We start from the raw sequence: 13882 nt of genomic DNA, 5'->3' as shown, positions 1-13882 counted from the left end.
GGAAATATTCGTGTAAAATTGCGCGGGGTGGTAGCGACCGAAGCATAGGCTCTGCTTCTCGGGGCCGCTGTCTGTGAACACTCTAGCAGTGGTTTGATGTACCTAGGCCCTATTGTCTGGGAGCTATTGACCTTTGAAAGTATTAGCGGGCTGCATTTTTTTACGGTCGGCGGCTTAAAGTCAGGGTTGGAAATATTAGTGTAAAATCGCGCGGGGTGGTAGCACCCGAAGCATAGGCTCTGCTTCTCAGGGCCGCTGTCTGTGAACACTCTAGCAGTGGTTTGATGGTCCTAGGCCCTATTGTCTGGGTGCTATTGAACATTGAAAGCGTTAGCCGGCTGCATTTTTTTCCGATCGGCGGCTTAAAGTCAGGGTTGGAAATATTCGTGTAACATCGCGCGGGGTGGTAGTGCCCGAAACATTGGCTCTCCTTCTCGGGGCCGCTGTCTGTGAACACTCTAGCAGTGGTTTGATGGTCCTAGGCCCTATTGTCTGGGAGCTATTGAACTTTGAAAGCGTTAGCCGGGTGCATTTTTTTCCGGTCGGCGGCTTAAAGTCATGGTTGGAAATATTCGTGTAAAATCGCGCGGGGTGGTAGCGCCCGAAACATAGGCTCTGCTTATCGGGGCCGCTGTTTGTGAACACTCTAGCAGTGGTTTGATGGTCCTAGGCCCTATTGTCTGGGAGCTATTGAACATTGAAAGCGTTAGCCGGCTGCATTTTTTTCCGGTCGGCGGCTTAAAGTCAGGTTTGGAAATATTCGTGTAAAATTGCGCGGGGTGGTAGCGACCGAAGCATAGGCTCTGCTTCTCAGGGCCGCTGTCTGTGAACACTCTAGCAGTGGTTTGATGGTCCTAGGCCCTATTGTCTGGCCGCTATTGAACTTTGAAAGCATTAGCTGGCTGCATTTTTTTCCGGTCGGCGGCTTAAAGTCAGGTTTGGAAATATTCGTGTAAAATCGCGCGGGGTGGTAGCGCCCGAATCATAGGCTCTGCTTCTCGGGGCCGCTGTCTGTGAACACTCTAGCAGTGGTTTGATGGTCCTAGGCCCTATTGTCTGGGAGCTATTGAACTTTGAAAGCGTTAGCCGGCTGCATTTTTTTCCGGTCGCGGCTTAAAGTCAGGGTTGGAAATATTCGTGTAAAATCGCGCGGGGTGGTAGCGCCCGAAGCATAGGCTCTGCTTCTCGGGGCCGCTGTCTGTGAACACTCTATCTGTGGTTTGATGGTCCTAGGCCCTATTGTCTGGGAGCTATTGAACTTTGAAAGCGTTAGACGGCTGCATTTTTTTCCGGTCGGTGGCTTAATGTCAGGGTTGGAAATATTAGTGTAAAATTGCGCGGGGTGGTAGCAACCGAAGCATAGGCTCTGCTTCTCAGGGCCGCTGTCTGTGAACACTCTAGCAGTGGTTTGATGGTCCTAGGCCCTATTGTCTAGGAGCTATTGAACTTTGAAAGCGTTAGCCGGCTGCATTTTCTTCCGGTCGGCGGCTTAAAGTCAGGGTTGGAAATATTCGTGTAAAATCGCGCGCGGTAGTTGCGCCCGAAGCATAGGCTCTGCTTCTCGGGGCCGCTGTCTGTGAACACTCTAGCAGTGGTTTGATGTACCTAGGCCCTATTGTCTGGGAGCTATTGACCTTTGAAAGTATTAGCCGGCTGCATTTTTTTCCGGTCGGCGGCTTAACGTCAGGGTTGGAAATATTCGTGTAAAATTGCGCGGGGTGGTAGCAACCGAAGCATAGGCTCTGCTTCTCGGGGCCGCTGTCTGTGAACACTCTAGCAGTGGTTTGATGTACCTAGGCCCTATTGTCTGGGAGCTATTGACCTTTGAAAGTATTAGCCGGCTGCATTTTTTTACGGTCGGCGGCTTAAAGTCAGGGTTGGAAATATTAGTGTAAAATCGCGCGGGGTGGTAGCACCCGAAGCATAGGCTCTGCTTCTCAGGGCCGCTGTCTGTGAACACTCTAGCAGTGGTTTGATGGTCCTAGGCCCTATTGTCTGGGAGCTATTGAACTTTGAAAGCGTTAGCCGGCTGCATTTTTTTCCGGTCGGCGGCTTAAAGTCAGGGTTGGAAATATTCGTGTAAAATCGCGCGGGGTGGGAGCACCCGAAGCATAGGCTCTGCTTCTCGGGGCCGCTGTCTGTGAACACTCTAGCAGTGGTTTGATGGTCCTAGGCCCTATTGTCTGGGAGCTATTGAACTTTGAAAGCGTTAGCCGGCTGCATTTTTTTCCGGTCGGCGGCTTAAAGTCAGGGTTGGAAATATTCGTGTAAAATTGCGCGGGGTGGTAGCGACCGAAGCATAGGCTCTGCTTCTCAGGGCCGCTGTCTGTGAACACTCTAGCAGTGGTTTGATGGTCCTAGGCCCTATTGTCTGGGAGCTATTGAACTTTGAAAGCGTTAGCCGGCTGCATTTTTTTCCGGTCGGCGGCTTAAAGTCAGGGTTGGAAATATTCGTGTAAAATTGCGCGGGGTGGTAGCGACCGAAGCATAGGCTCTGCATCTTGGGGCCGCTGTCTGTGAACACTCTAGCAGTGGTTTGATGGTCCTAGGCCCTATTGTCTGGGAGCTATTGAACTTTGAAAGTGTTAGCCGGCTGCATTTTTTTCCGGTCGGCGGCTTAACGTCAGGGTTGGAAATATTCGTGTAAAATCGCGCGGGGTGGTAGGACCCGAAGCATAGGCTCTGCGTCTCGGGGCCGCTGTCTGTGAACACTCTAGCAGTGGTTTGATGGTCCTAGGCCCTATTGTCTGGGAGCTATTGAACTTTGAAAGCTTTAGCCGGCTGCATTTTTTTCCGGTCGGCGGCTTAAAGTCAGGGTTGGAAATATTCGTGTAAAATTGCGCGGGGTGGTAGCGACCGAAGCATAGGCTCTGCTTCTCAGGGCCCCTGTCTGTGAACACTCTAGCAGTGGTTTGATGGTCCTAGGCCCTATTGTCTGGGAGCTATTGAACTTTGAAAGCGTTAGCCGGCTGCATTTTTTTCCGGTTGGCGGCTTAAAGTCAGGGTTGGAAATATTCGTGTAAAATCGCGCGCGGTAGTAGCGCCCGAAGCATAGGCTCTGCTTCTCGGGGCCGCTGTCTGTGAACACTCTAGCAGTGGTTTGATGGTCCTAGGCCCTATTGTCTGGGAGCTATTGAACCTTGATTGTGTTAGCCTGCTGCATTTTTTTCCGATCGCCGGCTTAAAGTCACGGTTGGAAATATTTGTGTAAAATCGCGCGGGGTGGTAGCGCCCGAAGCATAGGATCTGCTTCTCGGGGCCACTGTCTGTGAACACTCTAGCAGTGGTTTGATGGTCCTAGGCCCTATTGTCTGGGAGCTATTGAAATTTGAAAGCGTTAGCCGGCTGCATTTTTTTCCGGTCGGCGGCTAAAAGTCAGGGTTGGAAATATTCGTGTAAAATTGCGCAGGGTGGTAGCGCCCGAAGCATAGGCTCTGCTTCTCGGGGCCGCTGTCTGTGAACAGTCTAGCAGTGGTTTGATGGTCCTAGGCCCTATTGTCTGGCAGCTATTGAACTTTGAAAGTGTTAGCTGGCTGCATTTTTTTCCGGTCGGCGGCTTAAAGTCAGGTTTGGAAATATTCGTGTAAAATCGCGCGGGGTGGTAGCGCCCGAAGCATAGGCTCTGCTTCTCGGGGCCGCTGTCTGTGAACACTCTAGCAGTGGTTTGATGGTCCTAGGCCCTATTGTCTGGGAGCTATTGAACTTTGAAAGCGTTAGCCGGCTGCATTTTTTTCCGGTCGGCGGCTTAAAGTCAGGGTTGGAAATATTCGTGTAAAATCGCGCGGGGTGGTAGCGCCCGAAGCATAAGCTCTGCTTCTCGGGGCCGCTGTCTGTGAACACTCTATCTGTGGTTTGATGGTCCTAGGCCCTATTGTCTGGGAGCTTTTGAACTTTGAAAGCGTTAGACGGCTGCATTTTTTTCCGGTCGGTGGCTTAATGTCAGGGTTGGAAATATTAGTGTAAAATTGCGCGGGGTGGTAGCACCCGAAGCATAGGCTCTGCTTCTCGGGGCCGCTGTCTGTCAACACTCTAGCAGTTGGATTGATGGTCCTAGGCCCTATTGTCTGGGAGCTATTGAACTTAGAAAGCGTTAGCCGGCTGCATTTTTTTCCGGTCGGCGGCTTAAAGTCAGGGTTGGAAATATTCGGGTAAAATCGCGCGGGGTGGTAGCACCCGAAGCTTAGGCTCTGCTTCTCGGGGCCGCTGTCTGTGAACACTCTAGCAGTGGTTTGATGGTCCTAGGCCCTATTGTCTGGGAGCTATTGAACTTTGAAAGCGTTAGACGGCAGCATTTTTTTCTGGTCGGTGGCTTAATGTCAGGGTTGGAAATATTAGTGTATAATTGCGCGGGGTGGTAGCGACCGAAGCATAGGCTCTGCTTCTCAGGGCCGCTGTCTGTGAACACTCTAGCAGTGGTTTGATGGTCCTAGGCCCTATTGTCTGGGAGCTATTGAACTTTGAAAGCGTTAGCCGGCTGCATTTTCTTCCGGTCGGCGGCTTAAAGTCAGGGTTGGAAATATTCGTGTATAATCGCGCGCGGTAGTTGCGCCCGAAGCATAGGCTCTGCTTCTCAGGGCCGCTGTCTGTGAACACTCTAGCAGTGGTTTGATGTACCTAGGCCCTATTGTCTGGGAGCTATTGACCTTTGAAAGTTTTAGCCGGCTGCATTTTTTTCCGGTCGGCGGCTTAAAGTCAGGGTTGGACATATTCGTGTAAAATCGCGCGGGGTGGTAGCACCCGAAGCATAGGCTCTGCTTCTCAGGGCCACTGTCTGTCAACACTCTAGCAGTGGTTTGATGGTCCTAGGCCCTATTGTCTGGGAGCTATTGAACTTTGAAAGCGTTAGCCGGCTGCATTTTCTTCCGGTCGGCGGCTTAAAGTCAGGGTTGGAAATATTCGTGTATAATCGCGCGCGGTAGTTGCGCCCGAAGCATAGGCTCTGCTTCTCAGGGCCGCTGTCTGTGAACACTCTAGCAGTGGTTTGATGTACCTAGGCCCTATTGTCTAGGAGCTATTGACCTTTGAAAGTTTTAGCCGGCTGCATTTTTTTCCGGTCGGCGGCTTAAAGTCAGGGTTGGACATATTCGTGTAAAATCGCACGGGGTGGTAGCACCCGAAGCATAGGCTCTGCTTCTCATGGCCGCTGTCTGTCAACACTCTAGCAGTGGTTTGATGGTCCTAGGCCCTATTGTCTGGGAGCTATTGAACTTTGAAAGCGTTAGCCGGCTGCATTTTCTTCCGGTCGGCGGCTTAAAGTCAGGGTTGGAAATATTCGTGTAAAATCGCGCGCGGTAGTTGCGCCCGAAGCATAGGCTCTGCTTCTCGGGGGCTCAGTCTGTGAACACTCTAGCAGTGGTTTGATGGTCCTAGGCCCTATTGTCTGGGAGCTATTGAACTTTGAAAGCGTTAGCCGGCTGCATTTTTTTCCGAATGGCGGCTTAATGTCACAGTTGGAAATATTAGTGTAAAATCGCGTTAATAATGCCCAAAACATAGGCTGTGCATCCCATGGCCATTGTTTGTGCAATGTTACTTTCATTCACTCTGTTTAACCCTCTGGGGTCGAGAGCTCTGCCGGCGGAGCTCGACAAGATTTTGTTGCTATTTGGATGAATAACTTCGCAAGCTTTTATCATACGGACACAACAAACACATTGACATGAACCTTAGAATCGTGGCATTCCAATGTGCCCATTGACAAAATAATATGAATTGTTTTATGCTATTTAAAATGAGATCAAACAGACCATTGCCATGTGCTAAGTCTTTCTCATTAATATGTGATTTTCGCTCGGCAGTAAGTACGCCCAGACCACATTCACAAGATAATGACATGCTAATTGCTATCGATGGCAGGGGAGGGGCGATGCGTTTGATGTGCGAGAGCGCCTACTGTAAACAAGGATAAAATGTCACACAGAAGCATAGCCCACGTCTTCTCGGGCAATCCTTACATTTCATTTCGGATAATGGCACGAATGACTGGACTGGATGTTCTTCATGCTTTGTGGGAGAGCGACCATGAAGACGCGAACTCATCAGGTCCGGACACTGAAGCTGACACTGATGAAGAACGGTGTCATTTCGAACTGCGAACTGATCCAGCTGAGGATCAACTTCATGAGAAAGTGTATTTCTTACGATAATATTGGTAGTGTGTACTGTATTGCAACTTATCTGTGTGTTTGTAAGAATATCCAGTAATATGCGCGTTTGTAAATTCCCACACTACGAACGATTCAATACTGCATCTCAAAAAATTGCACTGTAACTATTTTACTTGATCACTGTACGTAAATAACCTATGCGTGGCGTGTATTGGCGTGGCTAGGATTCTAAAACTGGGTGTCCTCGCACAATCGATATTAGCATATTGCATGTAAGTTCGGGAAATAAACTAACCACTTAGCTAAAAAGACCTATTTCAGATTGAGGCATTATTTATGAGTTGCGTGAGTTTAGCTAATGTTGTTTCGTTGATAGCTTTTATTATTTGTAAATATGTGTACTGTATTGCGATTTATGTGTGTGTTTGTAGGAATATCGAGTAATATGCGCGTTTGTAAATTTCCACACTAACCCTTGCATCTCAAAATTATAGGCTACCTCTCTGCATCTGGTTGTGTTTGTTTGGTTATTTGTATAAGATATAACTGCCACATTTTCTAAGTTTTGTTTTCATTAGTTAGTGGTTTGTCCCTTTTTTGTAAATCACATTGTTGTTGATGGGAATGTGCTGAATAAAGTTTGATTTGATGTCACATTTCCTAACAATTTTGTTTCTATTACATTTACAGAGATGCTGATCAGGTAACACGGCCTAGTTTACCACCTGCTAAGAGGCGACGCAAGCGTGGCAAGAGGACACCAGTCAGCAAGCAGCAAGCAGCTCAGCCAGCTTGGTCATGGAAAACTGAGAAATCTGCTGATGTGGCCCCACCGGTGATGCGTTTCCGTCCTGCGCGGCAACCTGGAGTGCAGCTGAGCTCGGCAGAAGCCCACACTCCTCTGGATTTGTTCAAACTATTTTTCTCTACAGATGCTGTCAGGACACTGTGCAAGAACACCAACGAGCATGCTGCCAGGGCAATAGCAAAAGGGAGCAAGTATAAATGGACTGACATTGGGATAGAGGAATTCTACAGGTACATTGGACTGATTTTTTACATGGCCATGGTAAAGCTGGACCAAATCAGAGATTACTGGCGGCAAAGTAGCATTTTCTCTGTCTCATTCCCAGCAACCGTAATGACAAGGGACAGATACAGAACTATTTGCTGGAATGTACACATGAGTGATGCAGACAAGGACCAAGAAAATTACAGGAAGCGTGGCACACCGCAGCATGACAAACTTTTCCGGGTCAGGCCTCTCATGGACACAATTCAGAATGCCTGCAAAGCCGTCTATCATCCTCGCAGGAACCTTGCAGTGGATGAAAGAATGGTAGCAACCAAAGCAAAGACTGGTATGACACAGTACATGAAAGAAAAGCCAAGAAAGTGGGGTTTCAAGTTGTTTGTGCTTTGTGACTCCAGCAATGGATACACTGTGGATTTTGCTGTGTACACAGGAAAGAACAGCTTTCAGACAGGACAAGGACTTTCATATAACTCTGTAATGTCACTTGTGAATCGTGCATTCTTGGGTTCCGGATATTATGTGTACATGGACAATTTCTATACGAGCCCAAAGCTCTTCAGGGACTTGTATGGACAAAACTTTGGTGCTTGTGGGACATATAGGGAGAACAGGAAGGAATGTCCACGCACTGCATGTAATGCTCTGACTAAGAAGTCAGGAAGAGGAGCTTTACGGTGGATAAGGGATGGTCCTCTGGTTTTTGTGAAGTGGATGGACACACGAGAGGTGTCTGTCTGTTCCACCATCCATGCAGCATTCACTGGGGACACAATACAGCGGAGGGTGAAGCAAGATGGTGTCTGGATTTCAAAGAACTTTCCATGCCCATCACCTATCATCCAGTACAATGCACACATGGGGGGTGTTGATCTGTCTGACCAACTGATACAGTATTACACAACACAGCACAAAACAATGAGATGGTACCGGAAATTGTTTTTACATTTCTTGGACATTGCTGCCACAAATGCATACATCCTACATAAAGAACTGTCATCATTGGGAGAACAGGAAGCAATGCCTCACAAGGCTTTCATGGAGGAGCTCACTGCGCAGCTGTGTGGCGTCTCACAGAAGGCACCTAATGTAACAAGACGGGAAAGTTATGGTCATGTGCCTGTGCCTACAGCCTCACAGACTCTGGATGCCAGCAAGGTGGCTTCAATTGGTCGCAAGACATGCAAACTCTGCAGGATGGACTTCGGGAAAAAACAGAACACTCCATGGAAGTGCAAGGAGTGTGATGTCCCCCTGTGTTTACAGCCAGACAGGAACTGTTTTGCAAAATGGTACTTGCAACTTTGAAAGATTATACACAAAATATATAAAATAATGGTGTATACACGTAAGACCCCAGCTACAGTTAATTTAAAATACGCTAGCGTCGCTTGAGACATAGCCATCGATAGACTACCCAGCGTAGATGTTCTTGTTCAGAAATTCGGAAAATAGTAGCATCACGTTCAATGTGATTCTAGAAGTTTCCTTGATGCTCTGCATACCAGGATGTAGCTCACGTCGTTAGTCAAGTTAACTGATGCGCGCTTCTCGCAGGCTGGGGTTTGTAGGGGTAGCTAGCTCAAGCTAGTAACGTTGGAAATAATTATGATAGTACCAGAGGTGGGAAATCCAGGTTCAAAAACTAAAAGTCATCCCAGTGATTTTGTTACAAGCACTTGGTTTTGATAATTGGACAATTCGTCAGCCAGGAGAAGTAATTCGTGAAACCAGCTGGCAGAGTTCATGGGTGCAAGAAACAGATGACAGGACTTTTACTTTCTGACCCCTGGACTTTCCACGTCTGGCAAGCAATCGGACGTGGTTTATGGTTCATTAGAATCCCAGCCGGGACAATTTTTTCTCCAGGTTACTGTCGAAGGGAAATTAATTTAACCTAAGATTAGTGCTTATATTGCGAGATACGGGTACATGGTACCGGCTTTGGAGACAACTTTGAGTTTCTGCGTTGAATAGTTATCAAACTTATATGCAATAGGTTTTTATAACGTCTTCCGTGACCAAGCACCGCGTTAAGGTACCACATGCTCACCTGCTCGCTGTGTATTTGTTGACTAGTCCTAGCATAGAGCGTAAGGACTTGGAGAGGGTAGGAGGGGCCAGATACGAAGATATGAAGTCTAGGAAGTAACTGGAAACAGACTCTACTGCGCATGTTGAGGGCGACAGAGCTTGCTGCCTATTCAATTAAATGTAGAAAACCAAGGTGATTTATCAACCAAAGAAAACCTTATTGTCAATTTTCAGCTGTCCATCTGCAGCCACAGATAGAGCTAAAAGTGTTAGCTTACAGCCTTTTTTGTGTTTTTATTCTAGATGCATAGGGATGCTCGCAGTTGGTATCTCGTATGAATATGGGCGAGGCAAATTTCCCAAAAAATGCCCCAGTTGTTGGCTTTGGGAAGAATCCTCCAACTTGGATCACCTCTGGTTCAAACCTGAAAGACTACTGCAATACAGCCAATCAGAATAACCAATTATGTGCTCTACAGACTTGTTAGAGTCAGAGTAATCTGAGTCACTGATAATGTCCTTTGATCCAAAATTGAATATTTCAATGCTGTTCATTTCTGTCATCTTTTCTAGCTAAAGGTATAATAGCAGAGCCGTTTGTCTTCCACCTATTACGTCACACATCACAGAAATACTTTTCTGATGTGACTTCAGGTTTTTACATCAGGAGTGATCAATTTGTCAGATTTGTATCCTTACTAACAACAATTTCAGCTTAATTTAATGGTAAAATCTCTCTAAAAAGCATTGGTCTATTATCTTTGGGGGATGTCATTATGTGGTGCTTACCCTTTAAGGCCTAAATGCAGGGCATCCGTCGCTGTGTGTCTGCCATAATTTGATCCCTGACCCAATAGAGTGTTACAGTGCTGACGTAACAAAAACGATGATTAATAGGCTGTTTAGAAACATGCAGTGTTACCTTGAAACTGTTATTTTCACTGTGCGGTTTCATCTGTATTGCTTACGGTTAATAAAATGAGTGAAACCAACAGTTGTGTTTAGTTTCATGATTTAACAGAATTTTCTCTCTCCCTTCTGATAGAGTTTTGCAGTCTTGCATCTTTCCACTGTCAGCTCTGCATCGAATGCAACCTTTGTATTTGTCTTTTCTGTCTTGCAGGAGTGTTACTCTACGTATTACTAGAACTGAAGCCACCAACTCTCCTAAATATCCCCTGTGTGTCTCCAGAACACATGGGTGATGGATTATCTAACCAAAAATTGAATTTGACCCGACTGGACACTACCGTTTCCTCCAGACAGCATGCCAAAGGACAAAGCACTTTAACCAGGCTTAAAATCATCAATGGAGTCATATTAATTTTCTTATTATTGATTATATGTCAATTCACAGTACAGTAGTCCTTTTCTGCCATATTAGTCCGATTTGATCCGCATTTGGTTGTGAGAATGGGCCCTTCGATGGAAGCTGCAGACATTGCTGTTGTGGTGCTTTACTTTCTGCTGGTCTTGTCCATTGGCCTATTTGCCATGTGGAAGGCCAATCGGAGCACGGTTCGTGGGTACTTCCTGGCCGGGCGCTCCATGAACTGGGTTGTGATCGGCGCGTCCCTGTTTGTCAGTAACATCGGCAGCGAGCACTTCATCGGCCTGGCGGGCTCTGGAGCGGCGAGCGGCTACGCAGTCGCAGCCTTCGAGTTCAATGCGCTGCTGGTCCTGCAGCTGCTGGGCTGGGTCTTCATCCCCGTCTACATCTACTCCGGCGTGTACACCATGCCGGATTACCTGGCCAAGCGCTACGGCGGCAAACGGCTGAAGATGTACTTGGCCGGTCTCTCCCTCCTGCTCTACGTCTTCACCAAGCTCTCTGTGGCCCTGTACTCGGGCGCGCTCTTCATTCAGGAGTCTCTGGGCTGGGACCTGTACCTGTCCGTCATCCTGCTGATCGCCATGACCGCGGTGTTGACGGTGACTGGCGGGCTGGCGGCTGTCATCTACACCGACACGCTCCAGGCGGTGCTCATGATCGCGGGCGCGCTCACCCTGACCGCTATCAGCCTGGCCAAGGTGGGGGGGCTGGAGGCGGTGCGCACCAAGTACATGTTGGCCACCCCCAACGTCACTGCCATCCTGGCGTCCGGGAACTTCACCTACAGCAGCACCTGCCGCATCCACCCCAAACCGCAGGCGCTGAAGGTCCTGCGCGGCCCGCTGGACGAAGACCTCCCGTGGCCCGGGTTCCTCCTGGGCCAGACCCCGTCATCCATCTGGTACTGGTGCGCCGATCAGGTCATCGTCCAGCGCGTGCTAGCGGCCAAAAACATCGCCCACGCCAAGGGCTCCACTCTGATGGCGGGGTTCCTGAAGGTCCTGCCCATGTTCGTCATCGTCATCCCCGGGATGATCTCGCGCATCCTGTTCACGGACGAGCTGGCCTGCATCGGGCCCGAGCACTGCCTGCGGGTGTGCCAGAGCCAGGCCGGCTGCTCCAACACGGCGTACCCGCGGCTGGTGATGAGCGTGATGCCCGCGGGGCTGCGCGGGCTCATGATGGCCGTGATGATCGCCGCCCTGATGAGCGACCTGGACTCCATCTTCAACAGCGCCAGCACCATCTTCACGCTAGACGTGTACAAGATGGTGCGCAAGAGCTCCTCCTCCAGGGAGCTGATGGTGGTGGGCCGGCTGTTCGTGGTCGTCATGGTGGCCATCAGCATCGCCTGGGTGCCCGTCATCGTCCAGATGCAGGGCGGCCAGATGTACATGTACATCCAGGAGGTGGCCGGCTACCTGACCCCGCCCGTCGCCGCCCTCTTCCTGCTGGGCGTGTTCTGGAAGCGCTGTAATGAGGCGGGGGCCTTCTGGGGGGGCGTGACCGGTTTCGTGCTGGGCTCCGCCCGCCTGGTCCTGGCCTTTATTTACCGGGAGCCCCCCTGCGATCGCCCTGACGACCGGCCGGCTCTGATCAGCGGGGTGCACTACATGTACGTGGCGGCCGGGCTGTTCTGGGTGTCGGGGCTGGTGGTGGTGGGGGTCAGCCTGTGCACCCTGCCCCCCAGCGAGGAGCAGGTAAGCAGCACCACTCTGTGGGGGCTGCGGCGCAAGGGCCGGCAGCCAATCAGATACCAGGAGGGGAGCGTCACCCACTGTAACGGCACCAGCAGGCCCCACAAGCCGCCGCCCTCCAGCACACAGACAGAGGGAGGCACTGGGCCGGCCGACATCGTCCTGCTGGTCTCTCCCTCAGGCCGGCCAGAGAGCCCCGCCCCCACCGAACACCACGGGAACGGCCATGCCCACCTGGACCACCGTGAGGACAGCGATGGCGCTGTGAGGGAGAGAGGGAGGTGCCTGAAGGCTCTGGACTGGTTCTGCGGCTACAGAGAGCCGGCTAGGATTGCCTCACCCGCAGACGCCCTGCCCAACACTTCCCGGGAAGAGGACAGGCGCCTGGTTCTGGAGATGCTTTACGAGCCTCCCAGAGTCAGACTGGTCCTGAACCTGGGCCTTCTGATGGTGTGCTGCTTAGGGCTCTTCATGCTCATCTTTTTCTCTCTGTAGAGGCCTGGCCAGACTGACCCTGCTGACTTCATGCTACAGACACATTTGTAAAGATTTGCTGCTGACTAATTGGGGATTTTTTAAATTTAAAGCTTTGTGGGGGACTCTTATCGCCATCGTTAGACTTACTTCATTCCATAGTTACGGCGCAGTCACTTTGCGGGGAGAAATGGCAGCAACTGAGAAGTCCTTAAAGTCCTTCTTACACTCTAACCAAAAGTGTTTCTGAAACATCCGTTGTCATTGATGGCCAAATGCATATATATGTAGTAGCTTTCTATTATCAGAAGTGATAAAATGTGAAACCTGCCTTACTTTCTGCTGTTCACTCTGAGTGCAGCTCTCGTAAGTAAAATGTGTTTGCGTGAAACGCTCATTTGCTACAGCACTATGTGACAGGACAGGAACAGATGCACTTTATTGGGGTCCTTTTTGTGATCAAGCCCTCATTTCAATTGGCCATGCCTCTTTTTATCCTCATTTGACTATAATGACACATATAGTTTTGTGTTACGTATCACGGTACTTCTGTATTATCCTACTGTCCCTGGCTGTTTAATCTGTTGTGTGTGCGAGTATCCGAAGCCTTTACTGACTCGGGGTTTAACTGCAGCGCTGGAACAAGCACAAGATGTACTGATTTTCCCCTGTGGTATTTATTTAATATTAATAGAATATTAAGACCTAGACCTAAAAATATTTTCAGGATAGCAAAAATCAGATTTTACTAGTAAATTACTTGTACGCATTGAATTGTATTATGAATTACAAAGCGAATTAACGTTTGCTCCTTTAATTTATTAATTTTGTTAAGGTTAATTGCTCAGCATCCAATTATTACTAAGAAGAAACTGATTAAATTGTGAGAAATGAAGATGGGAATAACTGAGCGAAAATCCATTTACTATATTTGGATGGTTACAATACGTCCAGCCTGTATTTATTTTTGGCGCATAAAACAATTAAGCTGTTTCTGAAAATAAAGTCGCCTCCCCAGTGTACTGTGAGGTCCCACATTTCACTGCTGTGCAAAATTCATTACTCTTGTTTTAGCCTGATATAGTCATTTTAAAAGAAAAAAAGGTGGATATGGTCTTTACGCCATTGGCACCTGGGTTTCAGAACTCTGTGTATAAATTGTTGTGTGTACATTGTTCTCTGGGGTTCAGATTGCATTTGATCA

The 13882-nt window shown here is 48.9% G+C and overlaps 2 protein-coding genes across 2 annotated transcripts; both read left to right on the top strand.

Annotated features, from left to right (window-relative positions):
- Positions 1-5698: 5698 nt before the first annotated feature.
- LOC118213769 (piggyBac transposable element-derived protein 4-like) lies at positions 5699-8461 on the top strand. The gene is made up of 2 exons (XM_035392926.1): positions 5699-6124; positions 6798-8461. Exons 1-2 carry the CDS (start codon positions 5910-5912, stop codon positions 8446-8448), a joined length of 1866 nt encoding a protein of 621 aa, XP_035248817.1. The 5' UTR covers positions 5699-5909; the 3' UTR covers positions 8449-8461.
- Positions 8462-10584: 2123 nt separating this feature from the next.
- LOC118213770 (sodium/myo-inositol cotransporter-like) lies at positions 10585-12699 on the top strand. The gene has a single exon (XM_035392928.1). It carries the CDS (start codon positions 10588-10590, stop codon positions 12697-12699), a length of 2112 nt encoding a protein of 703 aa, XP_035248819.1. The 5' UTR covers positions 10585-10587.
- The last annotated feature ends 1183 nt before the right edge of the window (positions 12700-13882 follow it).

Source organism: Anguilla anguilla, chromosome 15, assembly GCF_013347855.1.
Source record: "Anguilla anguilla isolate fAngAng1 chromosome 15, fAngAng1.pri, whole genome shotgun sequence".
Taxonomy (NCBI): domain Eukaryota; kingdom Metazoa; phylum Chordata; class Actinopteri; order Anguilliformes; family Anguillidae; genus Anguilla; species Anguilla anguilla.
The sequence above is the reverse complement of the archived record's forward strand: the minus strand, read 5'-3'. Positions and strand labels throughout refer to the sequence as shown.

Bases quoted from the DNA above. Each gene is read 5' to 3' on its own strand.
- LOC118213769 (XM_035392926.1), top strand. From the start codon at position 5,910: ATGTCACACAGAAGCATAGCCCACGTCTTCTCGGGCAATCCTTACATT. The intron at 6,125-6,797 runs GAAAGTGTATTT...TTACATTTACAG, and splicing joins GCTGAGGATCAACTTCATGA to AGATGCTGATCAGGTAACAC.
- LOC118213770 (XM_035392928.1), top strand. From the start codon at position 10,588: ATGGGCCCTTCGATGGAAGCTGCAGACATTGCTGTTGTGGTGCTTTAC.